The sequence below is a fragment of the Pleurodeles waltl genome, chromosome 9 (genome assembly GCF_031143425.1).
Source record: "Pleurodeles waltl isolate 20211129_DDA chromosome 9, aPleWal1.hap1.20221129, whole genome shotgun sequence".
Lineage (NCBI taxonomy): Eukaryota > Metazoa > Chordata > Amphibia > Caudata > Salamandridae > Pleurodeles > Pleurodeles waltl.
Genome location: NC_090448.1, coordinates 75,682,249 through 75,701,448, shown reverse-complemented (window position 1 = coordinate 75,701,448; position 19,200 = coordinate 75,682,249). Strand labels below are relative to the sequence as shown.

At 42.0% G+C, this 19,200-nt stretch overlaps 1 protein-coding gene across 1 annotated transcript in view; it reads left to right on the top strand.

The window, feature by feature from the left end:
* The first annotated feature begins 538 nt into the window (after positions 1-538).
* Positions 539-19,200, top strand: part of LOC138258582 (putative nuclease HARBI1) — a 98,769-nt gene continuing 80,107 nt past the window's right edge. The window contains exon 1 of the mRNA XM_069205943.1: positions 539-834. Coding sequence (XP_069062044.1) covers positions 783-834 — 52 coding nt within the window. The 5' untranslated portion in view covers positions 539-782. The remainder of the gene's footprint in view (positions 835-19,200) is intronic.

The window sequence follows — 19,200 nt, the reverse complement described above, 5'->3', positions numbered from 1 at the left end:
GTAAAAAGGCAACCCTATTCTTTAGACCACAGTTATAATTTGTTCTGTGTTTTTTTTTTACATAAATATTGCGTTTTGTGTCATGCATAGTAAGGACTGAGGGAGCTCAGGAAAGTCTGTAAAGGTAGATAGAAGTATTTTTATTGATTTATATATGCTTTCAATATTTTACAGAATACCACAGTACTTTCATGAAAGTAACTATAAAATATATGACAAATAAGACTCTACAACCTGACAGTCCGGTCAACTCTATGACATGCCACTCCATTCTACCACTTGACACTCCACTCTGTGACAGGAACTCCACACTACGACAACCCACTCTACTCCTTCATACTCCACTCTCTCTCTCTCTCTATATATATATATATGACATAGGATGACTATCAAGGATACAACATATATGTTATAAGATGGCCGCTCCATCGATCTGTACCTTGTAGCAGTAAACATAGATGAGGGACTATCATATTTGAGGAGGTTTTGATCATGGGGGGGAGTGTCCAGTAGAAGGCATCAGCCAAAACACGTTGACATTCCAGTTTTGTTTGTAAGCATCACTGTATTTGGAATAAACAGATGAGCATCAACAAATGGGAAGATCGTTTTTTCTATGTGGTGTCAGCTATGAAATCATTTTATGGTGCAGCCGTATGATGAGTGAAATCTCATCTTTTTGGAAGAAATTGATTGCGCTGATCCCATACGCAAAACGGCTTGCATGCCGAGGAAAGTGCGTGTGAAATTTACTTCAGGAGAAACAAGACATTGTAAACAGCATGGAGCACTTCATTGTATTCTTGGGAGTCCGGACTGTAAGACGAATGAGGGGTAGGTGTTTCTGTGTTTTCGGGGGGGTCGAGGGCACCCACGGTTAGGAGACACAGAGGGAAGTTGCGGGATCTCCCTGATTGATTGGATGTACGGTGTTCGTGCCTGGGTGTTGCCATTGGTTTGGGTTTAAAGACCGGCTAATAACAACATAAAAAGTGGACTGCCAGAATATTCAGATGATGCATAGCTGTGAAGGTGCATCAAAATCAGTATAACAAACAGTTGCTTCCTCTCAAAAATATTACGACTATCAGTGCAATTTGTTATACAACATTGTGATTGTTTCAACGTTAACTTAAGTAAATCTTGGAGGAGCATTTGTATGATATGAGTGTTTAATTGTATGCTTTGCAAACTATAGATGCCGAACATTCAATATTTTGGCTATTGAATACTATGACAGAATGCAGAGCGCTGTGGGAAAGAGCAGCGACTGAACTCTTTGATGGGACTGGTCATTGTCTGGAAGTGAACCGACCAAATAGCACACGCTCTCGAACAACATCTAATATTATTAAAGAATTGGATAAGGCACATGTTTTAGAACTAAGGAAATGGTGGGAGATGACCTTGTTAACTAAATACATTGAAAGTAGCAGGGTGCCACGAGGTCTACGTATTCTAATATTGCCCACACTCAGTGATATGGATCCAGACTTATTAGAAGAGTGGAGAATACAGACATCTGATTGCTCTTTCAAACTCATGGGCACGCTAATTACACAAGCAAAACGACATATGGATGAACAGATCAAGAACATAGAGGACTTGATGAAAGAATTGGAAACAGTATCTAAACAGGAAGAAGTGAAACAGCTATTAGGTAAAATGGAAGAACGAATTACAAAACAGGAGGAGGAGATCAAAGCACGGAAGGCACACAAATTCAATAGCGATAAATTGCATTATGAACATGGTAGAATCTACACTTTTGCACGTAAATATGACACTCTAAGGATTAAAGAAAATATGAATGTTGGAGGGGAAATGGCTGCTAATTACAGCAATACAGATATAAGCTCTGAGCTGGGATCATCAGCAGATGAGGCACCTTTTAACAAACTGGATTTTCAAGGGGAAATGTGTCTCATGCAAATGGCTACGCCACAAACGGGCAGAAGCAGAGAGCGAGGTGGTGGAGGCACAAGATGAGGTGAGGGAAGGGGAAGAGACATAAACACAAAGATTAGACATATTTCCCAGTCCATGGATCAACCCCACAAACACCAATACAATTGTGAGTATTTCACAGAGCACACTAACTACGAATCAAGAAAGAATTCTCAATTTAGGGCTCAGTTTTTGTCCAACTATTGACTAGGATTATGCTGAAACACGAATTAAGATGTATACATTTGTGCGGAAATGATGTCCCAACACTTATTATGCAATGAAAACCCCTCTACAAAACCTGTAAAAGAATTACATAATGTAATATATTCAGGATTTAAGATAAACGACACATCTGCTCTTGCAGCCATTAATGATCTAGCGGTTGAGAACTTAGTGGACAATCGGGTTATCCATACTAGTGAGCATACAGATAAAACAAAGATGGAGATGATGGGCTTCACTACTGACTTGTCTGCAGCTAGCTCTTTGAAATTACCAAGTAAATTCAATCCACAGTTATCTAGTGGAAACTTAATTGATACTTTCCACGAATTGGTAGTGGAAGACATTAACAAATTACGTATGAAACCATATATACAGAATAAAAGATCAAGAAACTTTACTCCCAAAGATTGGAAGGATATTAATCAACTCAAAGAGAATAAATCAATCATTATGAAGCCATCAGACAAAGGCGGTAACGTTGTTATCATAAATGTTGCAGAAAATATAAAGGAAGCCCATCGCCAACTGACAAATGATGACCACTATGAAAGGTTGTGAATGAATCCGATCTCGAATTACCAAAAGACCTACCATGAGATGTTGGATAAATGGTTGATGTTAGAAATGGGGTCTTTGGTTGGCAGACAGGTTACCCCCTGTCAAAGCAAGGACCCTCACTCTAGTCAGGGTAAGTCACACACACTCGAAATTATCCTGTGCCACCCTCTGGTAGCTTGGCACTGAGCGGTCAGGCTTAACTTAGAAGGCAATGTGTAAAGTATTCGTGCAATAAATCATACAATAACACAATATAGCACCACAAAAATACACCACACAGTGTTTTAGAAAAATCTATATTTAGCTGGATAATTGCAGGTCAAAAACGATTAAAATGCAATAAGTAAATGTTGGGATATGACTGAAAAGTGGTATAAAGTGTCCTAAGTCTTTTTAAAGCAAACAAAGTCTCTTTTAAGCACAAAGTGCCTGGTTTGCATGAAAAATCTGAGCAAAGGGCAGCAGAGGAGGAGATGCATGGAAACAAAGGGGTGTGCGTCGATTTCTCGGGCCACACACAGCGATGCGTCATTTAGTTTTCACACAGGGACGGCTGTGCGTCGATTTCTGGCGCTCGGTCTTGGATCCTCTTTGGGTTGTGGGGTTTTCAGATGCCCCGGGGACAATGCATGGATTTCCGGCGCTGCTAGGACGAAGTCACAGGAGCTGCGTGGGTCCGGTAGGCATTGTGTTGAATTTTTCTACTGCACAGCAGGCGAAGCGTCGATTCCTCTCTGGAACTCGGGCTACGTCATTCCGGCTCGGCTGTGCGAAGATCCGGTGAGGCCGTGCATCGAATTTCCAAGCGCTACGCTGGCGCTGCGTTGATCTTCTTGTTCCGAAGTCGTTCAGATTCGCGTGCAGAGAAATTTTCACTGCGGTGCTGGCTGGGCGTCGTTTCTGGCAGGCTGTTTGTAGATTTTCGCCGCACAAGGAGTCCTTCTTGCAGAGATTAAGTCCTTTTGGTCCTGAGACTTCAGGGAACAGGAGGCAAGCTCTATCCAAGCCTTGGAGAGCACTTCTTCACCACAGCCAGAGAGCAGCAAGGCAGCAGGGCAACAGCAAGGCAGCAGTCCTTCACAGAAAGCAGACAGGTGAGTCCTTTGAGCAGCCAGGCAGGTCTTCGCAGGATGCAGGTTCTGGCTCAGGTTCTCTTCTCCAGGAAGTGTCTAAGTTGGTAGGGTCAGAGACCCTGCTTAAATACCCAAATGTGCCTTTGAAGTGGCAGAGACTTCAAAGAGTGGCTCAGAAGTGCACAAGGTCCCCTTTCAGTTCCATCCTGTCTGCCAGGGTCCTAGTAGGGGGTGTGGCAGACCTTTGTGTGAGGGCAGGCCCCCGTCCTTTGACATGCAAGTGTCAAGCCCTCCACCCTCCCAGCCCAGGAAGACCCATTCAAAATGCAGATGAATGCAAGTGAGGCTGAGTATCCTTTGTTTGGGGTGTGTCCGAGTGAATGCACAAAGGAGCTGTCAACTAAACCTTGCCAGACATGGATTGGAAGGCACAGAAGGATTTAAGTGTGGAGAAATGCTCACTTTCTAAAAGTAGTATTTCTAAAATAGTAATTCAAAATCCAACTCCTCCAGTCAGCAGGATTTTGTATCACCATTCTGGCCATACTAAATATGACCTTCCTACTCGGTTCAGATCTGCTGTTACCACTCAAACAATGTATGAGGGCAGCCCTAATGTTAGCCTATGAAGGGAGCAGGCCTCAAAGCAGTGTAAAAACAAATTTAGGAGTTTTATACTACTAAGACATGTAAACTACACAGGTACATGTCCTGCCTTTTGCCTACACAGCACCCTGCCCTATGTGCTACCTAGGGCCTACCTTAGGGGTGACTTATATGTAGATAAAGGGGCGTTAAGACTTGGCAATTACTTTTAAATGCCAAGTCGAAGTGGCAGTGCAACTGCACACACAGGCACTGCAGAGGCAGGCCTGAGACATGGTGAAGGGGCTACTTATGTGGGTGGCACAACCAGTGCTGCAGGTCCACTAGTTACATTTAATCTACAGGCCCTGGGCACATATAGTGCACTCTACTAGGGAATTATAAGTAAATTAAATAGTCCAATTTGGTATGAGCCAATGTCACCATGTTTTAAGGAGAGAGCATATGCACTTTAGCACTGATTAGCGGTGGTAAAGTGCACAGAGTCCTAAAGCCAGCAAAAATAAGGTCAGAAAAAGAGGAGGAAGGCAAAAAGTCTGGGAATGACCCTGCAGAAAGGCCATTTCCAACACTTGACAAATCAACTTATGGAATATGAAGAGTATCAGTATCTAAAATCGATTCTCCAAGAATTCCGTGCGTCTATTTTCTACCTAAAATCCATAACAAATGCCATCCTCCTGGGGGACCTATTGTGAGTATGATTAACTTCCTCTTGGAAAACACTACAAGATATTTGGATCTCTTTCTATGTCCATATGTAACTGAGTTACCGTCTTAACTACATGATACCACAGATATTCTATATCCAAAATAGACAATATTCCCTGGCAAAACAACTGTCTTATGGTTGCAATGGATGTATCCTCCCTATGCACATCAATCAAACATCATTATGGTATGGAGGCGTGTAGATACTTTTTAAAGACACAGCCTATAGAATTTCTTCAACATACCGAAATACTTATGTCAATGCTGTCATTCTGTCTCACACATAATGTTTTTTTATTTAATAATGAATAATGAATATTACCTCCAAAAGAAGGGTACAGCGATGGGGGCATCCTTAGCTCCAACCTACGCAAATCTCTAAATGAGATGGTGGGAAAAAGAAGTAGCATGGTCAGATGCCCTCGGTGCTCATATGGAAAGGGTAGTATTGTGGGTGCGATACATTGATGATCTTTTCCTTATATGGGATAGCCATGAAAATGCTCTACAGGAATATATCAATATATCAATATACTTAGCAACAATGATTTGAATATCCAACTTGAAACAACATGGAGTAGGAATAAAATTGAGTTTCTGCACGTCCTACTTGAGGTAAAGAATGACAAATTAGAAACCTGTGTGTATCGCAAACCCACTGCATGCACCTCTATACTACATGGCAATAGTGGACACCCGAAGCGCTAAATTGGAATATAGCATATAGCCAATTCCTACAGGCTCGCAGTATATGTTCTGATGATGTCACTTTTGAAAAGAAAATTATGGCCATGTCACAAAGATTTTTGGAGAGGGGATATCCATATAAAATTCTGATTGATGCACAGCATAGAGTGAAATGTAAAACAAGAGAGGAATTGCTTTTTAAGAATAAGTATGCCAATGAGAATATAGCAACAAGTAGATCCCCTCGTAGACTCGTTTTAGAATATAATCACCAACATTCAGCACTTAAGAGTATTTTGCAACGTAATTGGCATGTTTTACAACAAGATCAACATATAAAAGGGGAAATTGGCCAACATCCACAAATCACATAACGAAGACTTGCTCGTCGGGGGATCATCTGACTAAGAGTCTGTCAAAAATGAAAACAAAAATAACACATTGTGGTTGACTAAAAAGAGCATGGGGTTTTGGAACTGTGGTCACTGTAAAGCTTGTAAGTATGCTGTAAATATGCAGAGTTTTCAAACATTTGAAGGAAGAAAGTGCTTGATTGGAGACTGAATCACACGTGAAACTGAATATGCGATTTATGTTATTGAATGTAGCTGCCAGAAGAAATATGTAGGCAGCACTATTCATAAACTAAAGATTAGGTTTTTGCAACACCGTAGAGCCATTAAAAACCAAGACAGATCCTATCCTCTGTCCAAACATTTTTGGGACACACATGGAGGAGACTGTAGCACTTTAACTCTTTATGGGATTAGATCGATCAAATTAGGTCCCAGGTTGGGTGATAGGATGCTAGAATTAAGACGGATGGAAACAAAGATGATTTTATTGCTTGGTTCAGAGAATCCTTGGGGGCGCAATCTTGATGCCAAACTATATGTGCGTCTATGTAGGAGGATGTGGATAGTATATTTCATTAGAACATTAGAAAAAAGGACTCGCTACACATACTTCTTCCATGTATGGACCTAATATGTTGGTTATACTTTCCAGGATACATCAAGGCTGTTGTCCATATATATATTGCACCTGAATGTGTTATATGTTGAGAGTAGAAATTATGATTGCTAAGGCTGGTAAGGATGTTTTATTGCATTTTTTACATTTTGATCTCACCTCTTTCACATTGCACTTTATCTAGTATGGTTTAGTTTTTTAAATTTATATGTTACTTTTTTATTAGGCTATGTAGAGTTTATTGGTGCAGACAACTGGGTGTGGCCCATTATAAACTATTTATGTATGGGAGGCCAATAGAATTTGTCAGTATAAGCTAAATTGCAAATTAAATATGAGATTACTTCCATTGAAGCAAATTCACAATGTCACTTTTAAAAAGAAAAGGAAAATAAATGTATTCCACACATATCAAATTATTAAAACAGGCATATTACTTATATAGTTCATTTATGCAGACAATTGGACGTGGTCTATTATAACTCATTCATATAAGGGAGGCAAATTGATATGTATTATCAGCCATATTGCAATATAAGCATGAGATCATCTTCTGAATGAAAGGCACAAGGTCACTCTAAAAATATACTATACATATCAAAATACCAAGACAGATATATTATCTGAGAACAGAATGCCATGGGTCATGCAAAGTGATACTTCAACCCTTTTAATCTCTGCGGTTAGCAAGTTCCTTGTGGCTGCCTGGCATATACGAACCTGTTATTTTAAAGATCTTAAACTGCTTTTCAGATAAGTATGTTTTAGATATGAAGTAGGAGGTTTTATATTTTATTGTAATATTTAAATGTTTTTTAATTTTGTCTGTGTCTTAACCTTTCTATGAGTTTAAATTGTTTTATGATTGCTTTGATGGTTATGTTGACCGAATAAAGATTGTTTACTACTACTACTGAGATAGATCTACTATCTGAGAACAGAATGCCATAGGTCATGCAATTGATTGGTCAGTATATCTTCAATTCTCAGGATAAGATTATGCACCTGTCATTTAAGCTTGCTTAATTATGGTATTTAAATATATATGTGAAATTAAGATTTGATATTTATGCATTTATTTGAATTGATAGATCAGAGATTGAAGAGACTGTAAATACAACCTGTAATATAATAATATATTTATTTATGTATTAAGGTATCTATGTATTTTACATCATCACTCATTTGATAACAGTAATATGTATGGTATGTTGATATATTTATCATAATGTGACCATTGGGAAGTATTAGTGAATATTACGTAGGCTGACTATCAATGAGACAACATATATGTTATAAGATGGCCGCTCCATTGATCTGCACCTTGTAGCAGTAAAAATATATGAGGGACTATCATGATATTTGAGGAGGTTTTGATTGTGGGGGTAGTGTCCAGTAGCCGTAACGCATTGACATTCCAGTTTTGTTTGGAAGCAGCACTGTATTTGCACCGTATTTGGAATAAACAGATAAGCATTAACGTATGGGAAGATAGCTTTTTCTATGTGGTGGCAAATGCGAAATCATTTTATGGTGCAGCCGTATGATGAGTGAAATCTCATCTTTCTGGAAGATATATATATAAACATATATATATATCTATATATATATATATATATATATATAAATATAAACTAGTGGTGGTCGCCTCTAGCTAATTATAGTTAGGACCTAGTTTCTATATAAAAGGCCTTTTTTTACTTGCCTATATCTTTGGCGTTGCTTGGTGAATCTTCGTGAAAGTTTACAAAAACAAAAACATTTGCCAGTACCGTCAGCTGGTGCCTGGAAAGTTTCAGGGTGATCCATCCAGGGTGGCCAAGAAAAAGGAGGGTCCCAAAACACGTTTTCCCCATTCTTTTTTCCATAGGTATTTTGAACAGTAATAGCACAAAAACTGCTGGACGGAATTACATCAAATTTGGATGGAAGGTGATCCAGAAAGTGACCTTTTCCGTTCAGTAGTTTTCAAGAAATCAAGGGGAAAACAAATTTGTATATCTAGGGACGCAAAGTATTCGTGACCCCTCCCAATCTCGTGCAGAGATCTGATTGGCTGATACACTTCAACAACAGAAGTCGTTGAAGTATTGTCAGCCATCTTGGGACTCGGCTGAAGCCGAGCCCACCCAAAAAAAAAAAAAAATAATGAAACAGGGCCAGAGTACGAACACCCTAACCCCTTAGCTCTGGTGGTTAGGGTTTAAAAGCAATTTGTTTTCTATTTTTACGAGCAGAGACGAGGTGGAGTTGTGGATTCACCGTAAAATAAAATAAAAAATGAAGCAAGGTCTCCCACGCTTCGTTATTGTAAAGGCCTGAGTGGGTCAAGTCCTGGAGGCCTATCTGTATAAAATCAGGGGGAGCTCCTGGCCCCCCCCAGCTGCCCCAGGGACTGCCACCTCCCCTGGGCATATTAGCTATATGCAGGGGGGCATGTGGTCGCTCTGATGTCCTGGGGACCGCCACCTCCTCAGGGCTTTGCTCTGATATGCGGAGGGGAGGTGCCCGGCCCCTCCCACTGCCACCATCTCCCCGAGGCATTTGCGTAATATAATGCAGGGGACCTGTGGTCACCTGGGTCCCAGGGACCACCACCCCGGGGCAAAATGTAATTTATTTGTGGGGCTGTGCAGCCCCCAGTGTCCTGGGGACCACCACCTCCCCAGGGGCATCACTGTATTTGGAGTGGGGGCTGCGCACCCACCCCCCGCTGCCCCAGGGACCACCACCCCCTAGGGAAAATCTTAAAAAAAGAAAGGGGGTCCCTATGGGACCCCTAAGCCCCATGGACCAAAACTTCCCTGGGTATCCATACTTTGGACGGGAGCTGCAAGGCCCTCCTCTTGAAGCCACAGATGGTCCTGGGGATCATCACCCCCTAGGGCCAGCTCCTGCTATGCCCTGGGGGTAGGTACCAGCCAAGCTACAGCAAACACTCTGGTTTTTGATAGCGGGACCTGTAAAGCAGGTTTCATCTCTGTCCCTCAGCAAACATGGTGCTGCTGTCAAAGCAGGTCAGTGCTTGCTGAAGCAATGGCACTGCGAGTGTCAGGTAGCCCATAAGGGTCAGCCAAGCTACAGCAAACACTCTGGTTTTTGATAGCGGACCCTTAAAGCAGGTTTCATCTCTGTCCCTCAGCAAACATGGTGCTGCTGTCAAAGCAGGTCAGTGCTTGCTGAAGCAATGGCACTGCGAGTGTCAGGTAGCCCATAAGGGTCCCCTGCACCCCGTCTCTGCCAGCTATTTCATGGCAGTACTACCGCCATGAAACTGCTGGCGGAGAGGGGAGTCGTAATACCCAGGGCATCTCTGCTTGAAGTGCTGCCCTGGCGGATTAAGACCTCCAGCATCGCCAGTCTGTCCTTTGGCGTGAGAGTGGAGGTGCTGGCGGTCCAACCGTGGCGCCACTGCCGCGGTCATAATGTGGCTGTCGGACCACCACCATGAACATAATGAGGGCCTTTGTGTTGACAGTGCATCTAAATCACAAGGTCATAGGCACAGTATTTTGTACAGATGAAAAACACGAAGGTAACTATTAATATATTTAATTGCCTACAATTTAATCAATGGCATAATGACAATGGGCATTCTCCCTTTCAAGCCGCCAGTCTGTGGCTCAAACAATTGTGAACTGTTTAGGAAGACTTTCTTTTGCTCTTTGTGCTTGAAAACGACTGATATCTGCATAACAATGATTGCTATCTATTGTATAATGTCTGCTATCCACAAGATAATGTCTGCTGTTCATAAAATAATGATTGCTATCTGGGAGTTAATCTCCCCATGCAGTCTTCTCCTTCAGGTTCTCTCCCTGTCACCGTGTATTTGGTTTCAACATTTTTATTTAACATTTTGCTTTTTTATGTATATATACTTTAATAATATGCTAATATTATTTGTCCAATCCAGAGGTCTTCAACCTTTTCTGTAATAAAAGCTAGTTATTTTCAATGACAATCATCCTCAGCTACTTATTTTATTACAGTTATAATGTTGACCACTTCAGACAAGATTTAATTAGTTGCTAGCGAGGGCAAGACTACCAGCTGTTATCACTTCAGTGTATCTGACATTGTTGCCAGCAGTAACGTAAGCAAGCATTGGCAAAGCCAATAGGTCTAGTCTGTGCAAGACCTATTGGCTTTGGCAATGTGTTTTAGTTGTGTTGTACACCAATGTGATGGCTGTTCAGCACAGCTAAAAGTTAGTCGGGTGGATTGGGATGGAGTGGGGTGGAGGTGGGTGGAGTGGGGTGAATTCGGGTACATTGCAATGGGGTAGATTGTTGTGGAGTTGTGTGGTGTAGATTGGTGTAGAGTGGAGTGGGATAGAGTGTGGTAGATTGGGGTAGAGTTCAGTAGAGTGTGATAGATTGGCGTTGATTGTAGGGGGGTGAAGTGGGTTAGATTGGAGTAGATTGTAGTGAATTTGGGTTGAGCGCAGTGGGGTATATTGGAATGGGGTAGATTGGAGTGGAGTGGGATAGATTGGAGTGTTGTAGATTGGGGTAGATTGCAGTGGAGTAGATTTGGGTAGATTGTATTGGGATGGGTTAGATTGGAGTAGGTATATTGGGATTAAGGGGAGTGGGGTAGATTGAGGTGGAGTGCGATCATTTGGGGTCTAATGGGGTAGGGTAGAGTGGGATAGAGTGGAGTGGGGTGGAGTAGATTGGGGTAGATTCAAGTACATTTGAGAAAAATGCAGTGAGGTAGATGGTTGTCGTCTGGAGTGCGGTATATCGGGATAGAGTGGAGTGATGTATATCGGGGTAGAGTGGAGTGGGTAGATTGGTGTAGAGTGTGGGATAGTGGGGTAGATTGGAATGGGCTAGATTGAGATAGAAAGGAGTGAGATAGAATGGCATACAATGGGGTAGATTGGGGTAAAGCGAGTAGATTGGGGTACAGTGGAGTGAGTGGGGTAGATTGGAATAGAGTGGAATAGATTAGTGTAGAGTGTAGTGGTGTACATTGGGGAAGAGTGGAATGGGGTAGATTGGAGTAGGATAAAGTGTGGTAGAGTGGGCTAGATTGCAGTGGAGTAGATTGGGGTAGATAGGAGTGGTATAGAGTGGGGTTGATTGGGTTAGAGTGGGGTGTAATGGGGTGGGGCAGATTGGGGTAGAGAGGAGTGGGGTAGCGCAATGTAGATTTGGTAAATTGGAGTGGGGTAGATTGAAGTAGAGTGGAGTGGGGTAGGGAGAAGTAGGGTACAGTGGGGTAGATTGAGGTGGGGTAGATTGACTTAGGGTAGAGTGGGATATATTGAATGAGGTAGAGTGGGGTAGCATGAGGTAGATTGTAGTGTGGTGAAGTGGGGTAGATTGGAGTAGGTTGGAGTGGGGTAGATTGGGGTAGAAGTGAGTGTGGTACATTGTGGTAGAGTGGAGTGGGGTAAATTGGGTTGGAATGGGGCTGACTGGAGTAGATTGAGATGGGGTAGAGTGGAGTGAGGTATATTGGAGTAAAGTGTAGTGGGGTAGATTGGGCTAGCTTGGAGTGGGGTAGATTGGGTTAAAGTGGAGTGGGGTAGATGGGGTAGTCGAGTGGGGCAGATTGGGATAGAGTAGGTAGATTAGAGTGGGGTGGATTGGAATGGGGTAGATTGGGGTAACGTTGAGTGCGATAGGTTTTAGTAGAGTCGAGTGGGTTAGACTAGGGGAGTTTGGGGTGGGGTAGAGTGGAGTGGGGTATGTTGAAGTAGAGTGGAGTGGGGCACTCGGGGTAGCTCGGGGTGAGGTAGAATAGAGTGGAATAGATTGGGGTATAGTGTTGTTGTATGGACTCTTGTATCGCTACAAGTCTGCTGGTTTAGGGGTGACAATACATCTTCTTGTGGGCAACTGAGTCACTCCTACACCAGTTGGCAGCTGTGGTCCCAATCCTTCCAGCTCTCTAGCACCTCACCACAATCCAAATATTAAAGGTGATTTCTGGTAGCCTAGAGCAAGGACTCTGAAAACCTCTCAGGGAAATCGCAGTGGAACAAGGCTAACCTGTTTCTTTTGTTAGTATTGAGTCCCTTACTCACACAGGCAAGAAAGAAGATGCAGAATAGTTTTCAATACATTTATTGAAAAGACTGCAATCTGCAATAAAAAGAGCGAGATGCAATGATGAGGTTAATGACAAGTAACAAAATCAAGATTGTGAAAATAAGCAATGTAAATATGAACAGTCCCAACATATCGCAATAAACATGAATATGGAAATTCCATCATGCAATGCATAATAAACCTAATTAGCCCATGTCGTGTCCATGAGAAGTGTCCCACCCCTGTTAACTTAAAACAAGGTTGGCCTCCAGTCTCCAATCAGGCTTCGTAGAGACACAAAGGCTAAGGTCTGCTGCAAAGTGACATGCAGTATACATGGCCTGTCCTGGATGGAATCCCCTCTAATGGCCTTGGTCTCACAAGGTGTTTTTATAAGGCACATGTTATTTTTGGTGCAGACATCTTGACATGGTATGTACCTAAACGTTAGACTATGTGAGCAAACTTGTATCGGCAATATCACAACAAATGCCTGATATAATCACATTCTGGTCTTGTCCAACTTAAAGCAAGGGACATGATGACAATCCAATATGTACATTGCAGACAATGACGCGTTCACAGAATGGCAACTGATTACGAAATAAAAATATTTCTTCTAAAATGCAAGCAATGCTAACATGAAAATAATAATAATAAAACAGAGCATTTTATCTAGGTAAAAGTGTACAGGCCTGCAAACCAAAGCTAAGCTAAACTCCTATACCCAGCAAACTAAAACGGACCCAAGATGGTGGAGTGGAGTAGATGGGTAGATTGGAGTGTGGTAGATTGGGATAGCGTGGGTAGATTATAGTGGGGTTGATTGGAGTGGAGTGGGGTAGGTTGAAGTGGCATAGATTGGAGTAGACTGGAGCATGGTAGGTTGGAGTTCAGTGTAGTAGGTTAGATTGGGGTAGAATAGAGTGGGGTTGATTGGGGTGGGATGAAGTGGGTTAGAGAGGGGTAGAGTCGGGTGGGTTCATTGGCTTTGAGAGGAGTGGAGTAGAGTGGACTGGCATAGATTGGAGTGGAGTAGATTGGAGTGGGGCACATTGGGGCAAATTTCAGTGGGGTAGATTGGGGTAAAGAGGAGTTAGGTAGAATGGGTTAGGGTGGAGTGGGTAGATTGGGATAGATTTGAGTTGGGTAGATTAAATGGAGGTAGATTGTGTTAGATTGGTGTTAGACTGGAGTGAGGTAGTTTGGGATAGGATGGGGTAGATTGGGGACAACGTCAGCAACAGAGCTCCTGTCAGTTCACTTGCACTGCAGTGTTGCTATCAGTTCTGCTCGTTTTTTTCTGTATAAAAGCAAAATTCAGAACTAGGCTGTGAACGTAGAGTGGAACTTGACCTTGTCACAAGTGATTTATTGATGCAGTGAATTTCCTGGAGTCTATCATGAGGGGGGAGTGTTGATCAAGGGAGATATAATTATAAGAGGGGATATTAAATAGTTCACAGCTTGATTAGTCATGATTAAAAAACGCTTTGAAGGTAGCAGCAATCAGAGTGAGTGGGATGGTGGAAGTAACAGTACTATCACATTGGGAGCAGCAGACAGACACTGATTAAGGTTGATTAATCGGTGTTTGGTACCTGCTACACAAAAATAATTGTAAATGACATTTAGCCAGCATTGGTCAAATGAGGTGGCTGCAAAGAAGATGGACGCTGCATCCAACAAATGGTAAGCTTTGGCAGGGCTCCAAGCCCTTCTTGTAAACAATAATTCTCGCAAGTGAAATGCATGCACTAGTGCATGCTCTCAGAGGCTTCCCCTAAAAATGCTTTGTCCATGTTGAATACTTCTAGTGGGTAATAAATAACACATATTGCTGCAATACCCCATCACAAAGTCAATAATACAGTATTAGTACTAATTTTCACCAATGTTGTGTGACTGATCATTCAAATAGCTCCATTAAATACATTTTGGAAATTCAACAATTTGTTTTCCAAATATAACCTTATGAGATTTTAAAATGCACACATTGACATCTCAAATACACACATATATATTAATTCAACCTAGCAAACACTTCCAATGTTGTAGGCTGTGCTGCACACAGAGAACCCGCTTACAAGTAGCAAGAGTTTACCAGTAGCTCACGAGCTTCTCGTTAGACTCACTTAGTCTAATCCGTTGCAACCCCTGAGAAGGTTTTCCAGACTCCCGAGGGGTATTTGGACCCTGGTTAAAAACCACTGTATTCGATAGAAACCTAGGGCCATATTTATACTTTTCGACGCACAACTGCGCCAACGCAGTTGTGCGTCAAAAAATCTAACGCCGGCTAACGCCATTCTGAAGCGCCATGCGGGCGCCGTATTTATTCAATGACGTTAGCCGGCGTTAGCCGGCGGAGCTGCCTGGTGTGCGTCAAAAAAAATGACGTACACCAGGCAGCGCCGGCTTAGGGGAATATGGAGCTTGGGCGCCCAAAAATGGGGCAAGTCAGGCTGAGGCAAAATTTTCGCCTCAACCCGATTTGCGCCATTTCTTTGGACTCCCAACCCCCATTGAAATGACTCCTGTCTTAGCAAAGACAGGAGTCATGCCCCCTTGCCCAATGGCCATGCCCAGGGGACTTCCGTCCCCTGGGCATGGTCATTGGGCATAGTGGCATGTAGGGGGGCACAAATCAGGCCCCCCTATGCCACAAAAAAAAAAAAAAAAATTACTTACCTGAACTTACCTTATGTTCCCTGGGATGGGTCCCTCCATCCTTAGGCGTCCTCCTGGGGTGGGCAAGGGTGACGGGGGGGGGGTCCCTGGGGGCATGGGAGGGCACCTCTGGGCTCCTTCCGAGCCCACAGGTCCCTTAACGCCTGCCCTGACCAGGCGCTAAAAAATTACGCAAAAGCGGCTGGACGTCATTTTTTTTGACCTGCCCACTCCCGGGCGTCATTTTTGCCCGGGAGTGTAAATACGGCCCACATGCCTCGGAGTCAATTTTTTTGACGGGAACGCCTACCTTGCATATCATTAACGCAAAGTAGGTGTCCACGCTAAAAAATGACGCAAACTCCATGGACTTTGGACATTTGGAGTATAAATATGGAGATCGTTTTGCGTTGAATTTGCGTTAAAAAAAACGACTCTAATCTGGCGCAAACGGAGTATAAATATGGCCCCTACTATTTTTTTACTCATTTTGTAGACACCATAAAATATAGCATTGTTAAAGCAAAAGAGCAATGATCAGGTAAAAATAATATTAAAGATAAAAATAATTTTCTACATATTGGTCTGTTGTCATGTTATAGTAACTATAATAATTTAAGAAATACGAAGGCTAGGCATTTTGAAACCAAATGCCTGAATGGGCTTTTCTAGAGAAATGTCAGGTTCAAAGGGACTCTGAGAACCACCGCACTCGTAATAATCATAATTTATCATGCATACTTTCACAAAATCCTTGGTTTACTGATTTTTCCTCTTTAAATTAGTCTTTAATCACCTCCTTGCAACTATTTAATTATTTTTGGGACACTCTTGTAGATTTGTAAGTTGTGATAGTGACTTCTAAATACTAGCTCATTTGTGAAATGTATGTGTAGATGACGAATTCGAGAAGTGCACTGCTGAGATTACTTTAGAATAGTGCGACATCAGTGCGTTGTTGCAAAGAACTGTTTGGAATATTGGAATTTTGTATCAGTCAATTATTTACTGAAAGTTTCGCAAAATTTTTCTCCTTGTGAAATGCAGCAAGGAAAGAGCCAAGCCAAGCACCTTAAAATGCACCGAGTTAATCCCTTCCAAAATTCGAGACAAAGGGCATTTTGTTAACAGGGACCACGCAGGTCATTTCTAAATGTGTCAAATGATAACTTGACATGAAATGAATAAAAAAAAAACTCATCCCCAGCTTGAAGAACAGATGAGCAACATGCATATAATTGTTAACCTTCAACATTTCCCATGACCTCCAAACGTAGTACAAAAGTGTTCCCTCTAAAGTGCCAAGAAAATTAAATAAATGAAAGGTTGACCAAAACTGATGAGTCAGCGCAGCATATGCTTTGACAAGAGGCTTGATGATGCAGCCTCCATCCAAACCGGTAAATCAATGTCAAAACAGAACCTTACCTTTTCAGATTCCTTGCTCTTTATATGGGCAACTCGGTGAAGTTTAATGCCACAAGCATGGCGTAAGGGTACACTTATTAAAAAAAAATTCACAAGCTTCACACCGGAGGTAGGTGGTGAAGTTGTTTTTTTTAAACAATTGAAAATGGTGCCACGTACATGTGGAAATGTTCCCTGTGCCTCTGATCCCGCCTTAGTAGCCACTTACTACCTGCTCCAGGCAGTATGCGATGCTTTCTGCCCATTCTCTCCTGGTTGAAGCCAAAGGTGCAACTTCCCACATCACACAATGGCCCCAATTTAAGAAGCTATAGCACCACATTAGGGTCATTTTTTAAAACACAAATGTAGCAGTAGGCTTAAAAAATCACCACTCCAGCTTTTCAGTCATGCAATGCATGCATTGTCCCACATTGTAACCCTTTCCACCACAGTATGCCTGCGTCAGAATTTATGTATGCAAGGTGGCGTTCCTCCGTTGGGGGGTGTGTGTGAAAAAATGGCACAAAGAAATCTAAAAGATTTTGATGCGCAATGTTTTGCTGCATTTTTAACGCCTGCACAGAGAAAGCATTAAAAGGAACCACGCCATTATTTATAATGGGCTTTAATGTGCTTTGCAGGAAATAGCATAACATTTTTTGACACTAATCCTGCAAACCTCCAAACAAGCGTAATAAATTTTGCTGCTAGTTCCCCAACTATCGCCATGCTGCTCCGTATCTTAATTACAGTGCACCCATGATGGCGTTATGGGGCGCAAACGAGCCTAAGAAAAGTGACACTGCATTGGATACAGCACCACTTTTCTTAAATCTGCCCCAATATTTTCTATGTGGTGGTCGAGGGTGGATAATGTGATGCTATTCTTTCACTCAAGATAGAACTTTTGACTGCAGAGAAGGGATGATCCTAGGCTAAGCCTTGTGCAAAGTTATGAAACTTCACCCTTGTTTGTGAATGAAAGAGTCCACATAACTCTCTACTTTGCAGATGCAACTTTTTAAGTTTAGCCGCAAAAAAGCTGAGGAATTGCCAGGGGTCTTTTGATGATACACTAGTTCAGTCCCAAAGTAGGCATTTATTTTCTTTATATAGTTCATGCCATGTCTGTTCTTCTTAACTAGACACTCGGTATATAAGATCATAAGTAAGAGCAGCAGCCTCAGCAGAGAGTTATCACATCTTGAGATAACAAGGCAGATATACTGGGCTTCTCAGCATTGGGTGAAAACAGTGCTTACTGGACAAAAAAGATGTAAACTCGGCAAGAGAAAAAAACATGAGAAATGTGTTGCTCATTCTGTGATACTTTTCATTTCCAGCCTAACTTTGCCCTCATGTGAGATCGTTTTATTTGAGAGCAGAGAATTAATATTGCCTAAATTTTCCTAATTTGGTTTGAAATTTTAAATGTATTTAAATCTCAGTTCCATTTGCCAGTGTCCAACATACAGCAAGTGAACAGTGCTCGATCACCTCTTTGTCAGTCAGTGATAGAAGGCAAAAGAGAGCTGTGCCTACGGTAACATTGTCACCTCGCAGACTCTTGGGTGTTTGGACAAAATAGTGAATCCAAAATATCATGCAGACAAAATATTATCTTAAGAATATTGAGGACAAGAATATCGTGAAGATAAGTTTCTTAACTCCACATATATGTGCCTTGATGATAAATATATATCTTTAAGGTACATAGAGATGGAGTTAAGAATAGTAAATCTAGTCTTACTTATTTGCACTTACCTTCTTGATATTTTGATCCTTGATATTTTTGGAATGCTACTCTGTCCACATGAAATTTCTGTCCTCGATATTCTGCCAGTGATCCGATAGTAATAATTTGCACCATTGTTGAAGCATTGAGGGCTGGTCATCCGATCAAAGTGTTGCCTACTGTTACATGAAATGCAGCATTCCATACTGCCTGCTCCCAAGAACATTCCGCTGAGGGACCCATTTGGCAAACACTCAGTAATATAGGGAGCACTGCTCTAGCAGGAGCTGACTTTCACCTGAAAGAAAGGTTGAAACAAGCATTTACAATGCAATGGGTCTCACGTTTTGCTCGAGTCAGACCTATTAAAGTTGTAAATTCCTAACTGGACTTTTCTTGTCACATAATTTGAAAATGAAAAGTAAAACAGTTGACATAAGCGAGCTGATTCAAAGCGCCATGGCCGCCATGAGCATGAGCGCGAAGGGGAAACACAAAAGGAAAGAGAAGTTTGCTCACAGTCAAACGTATCGGCAAATGTACAATTATCCATGTAACA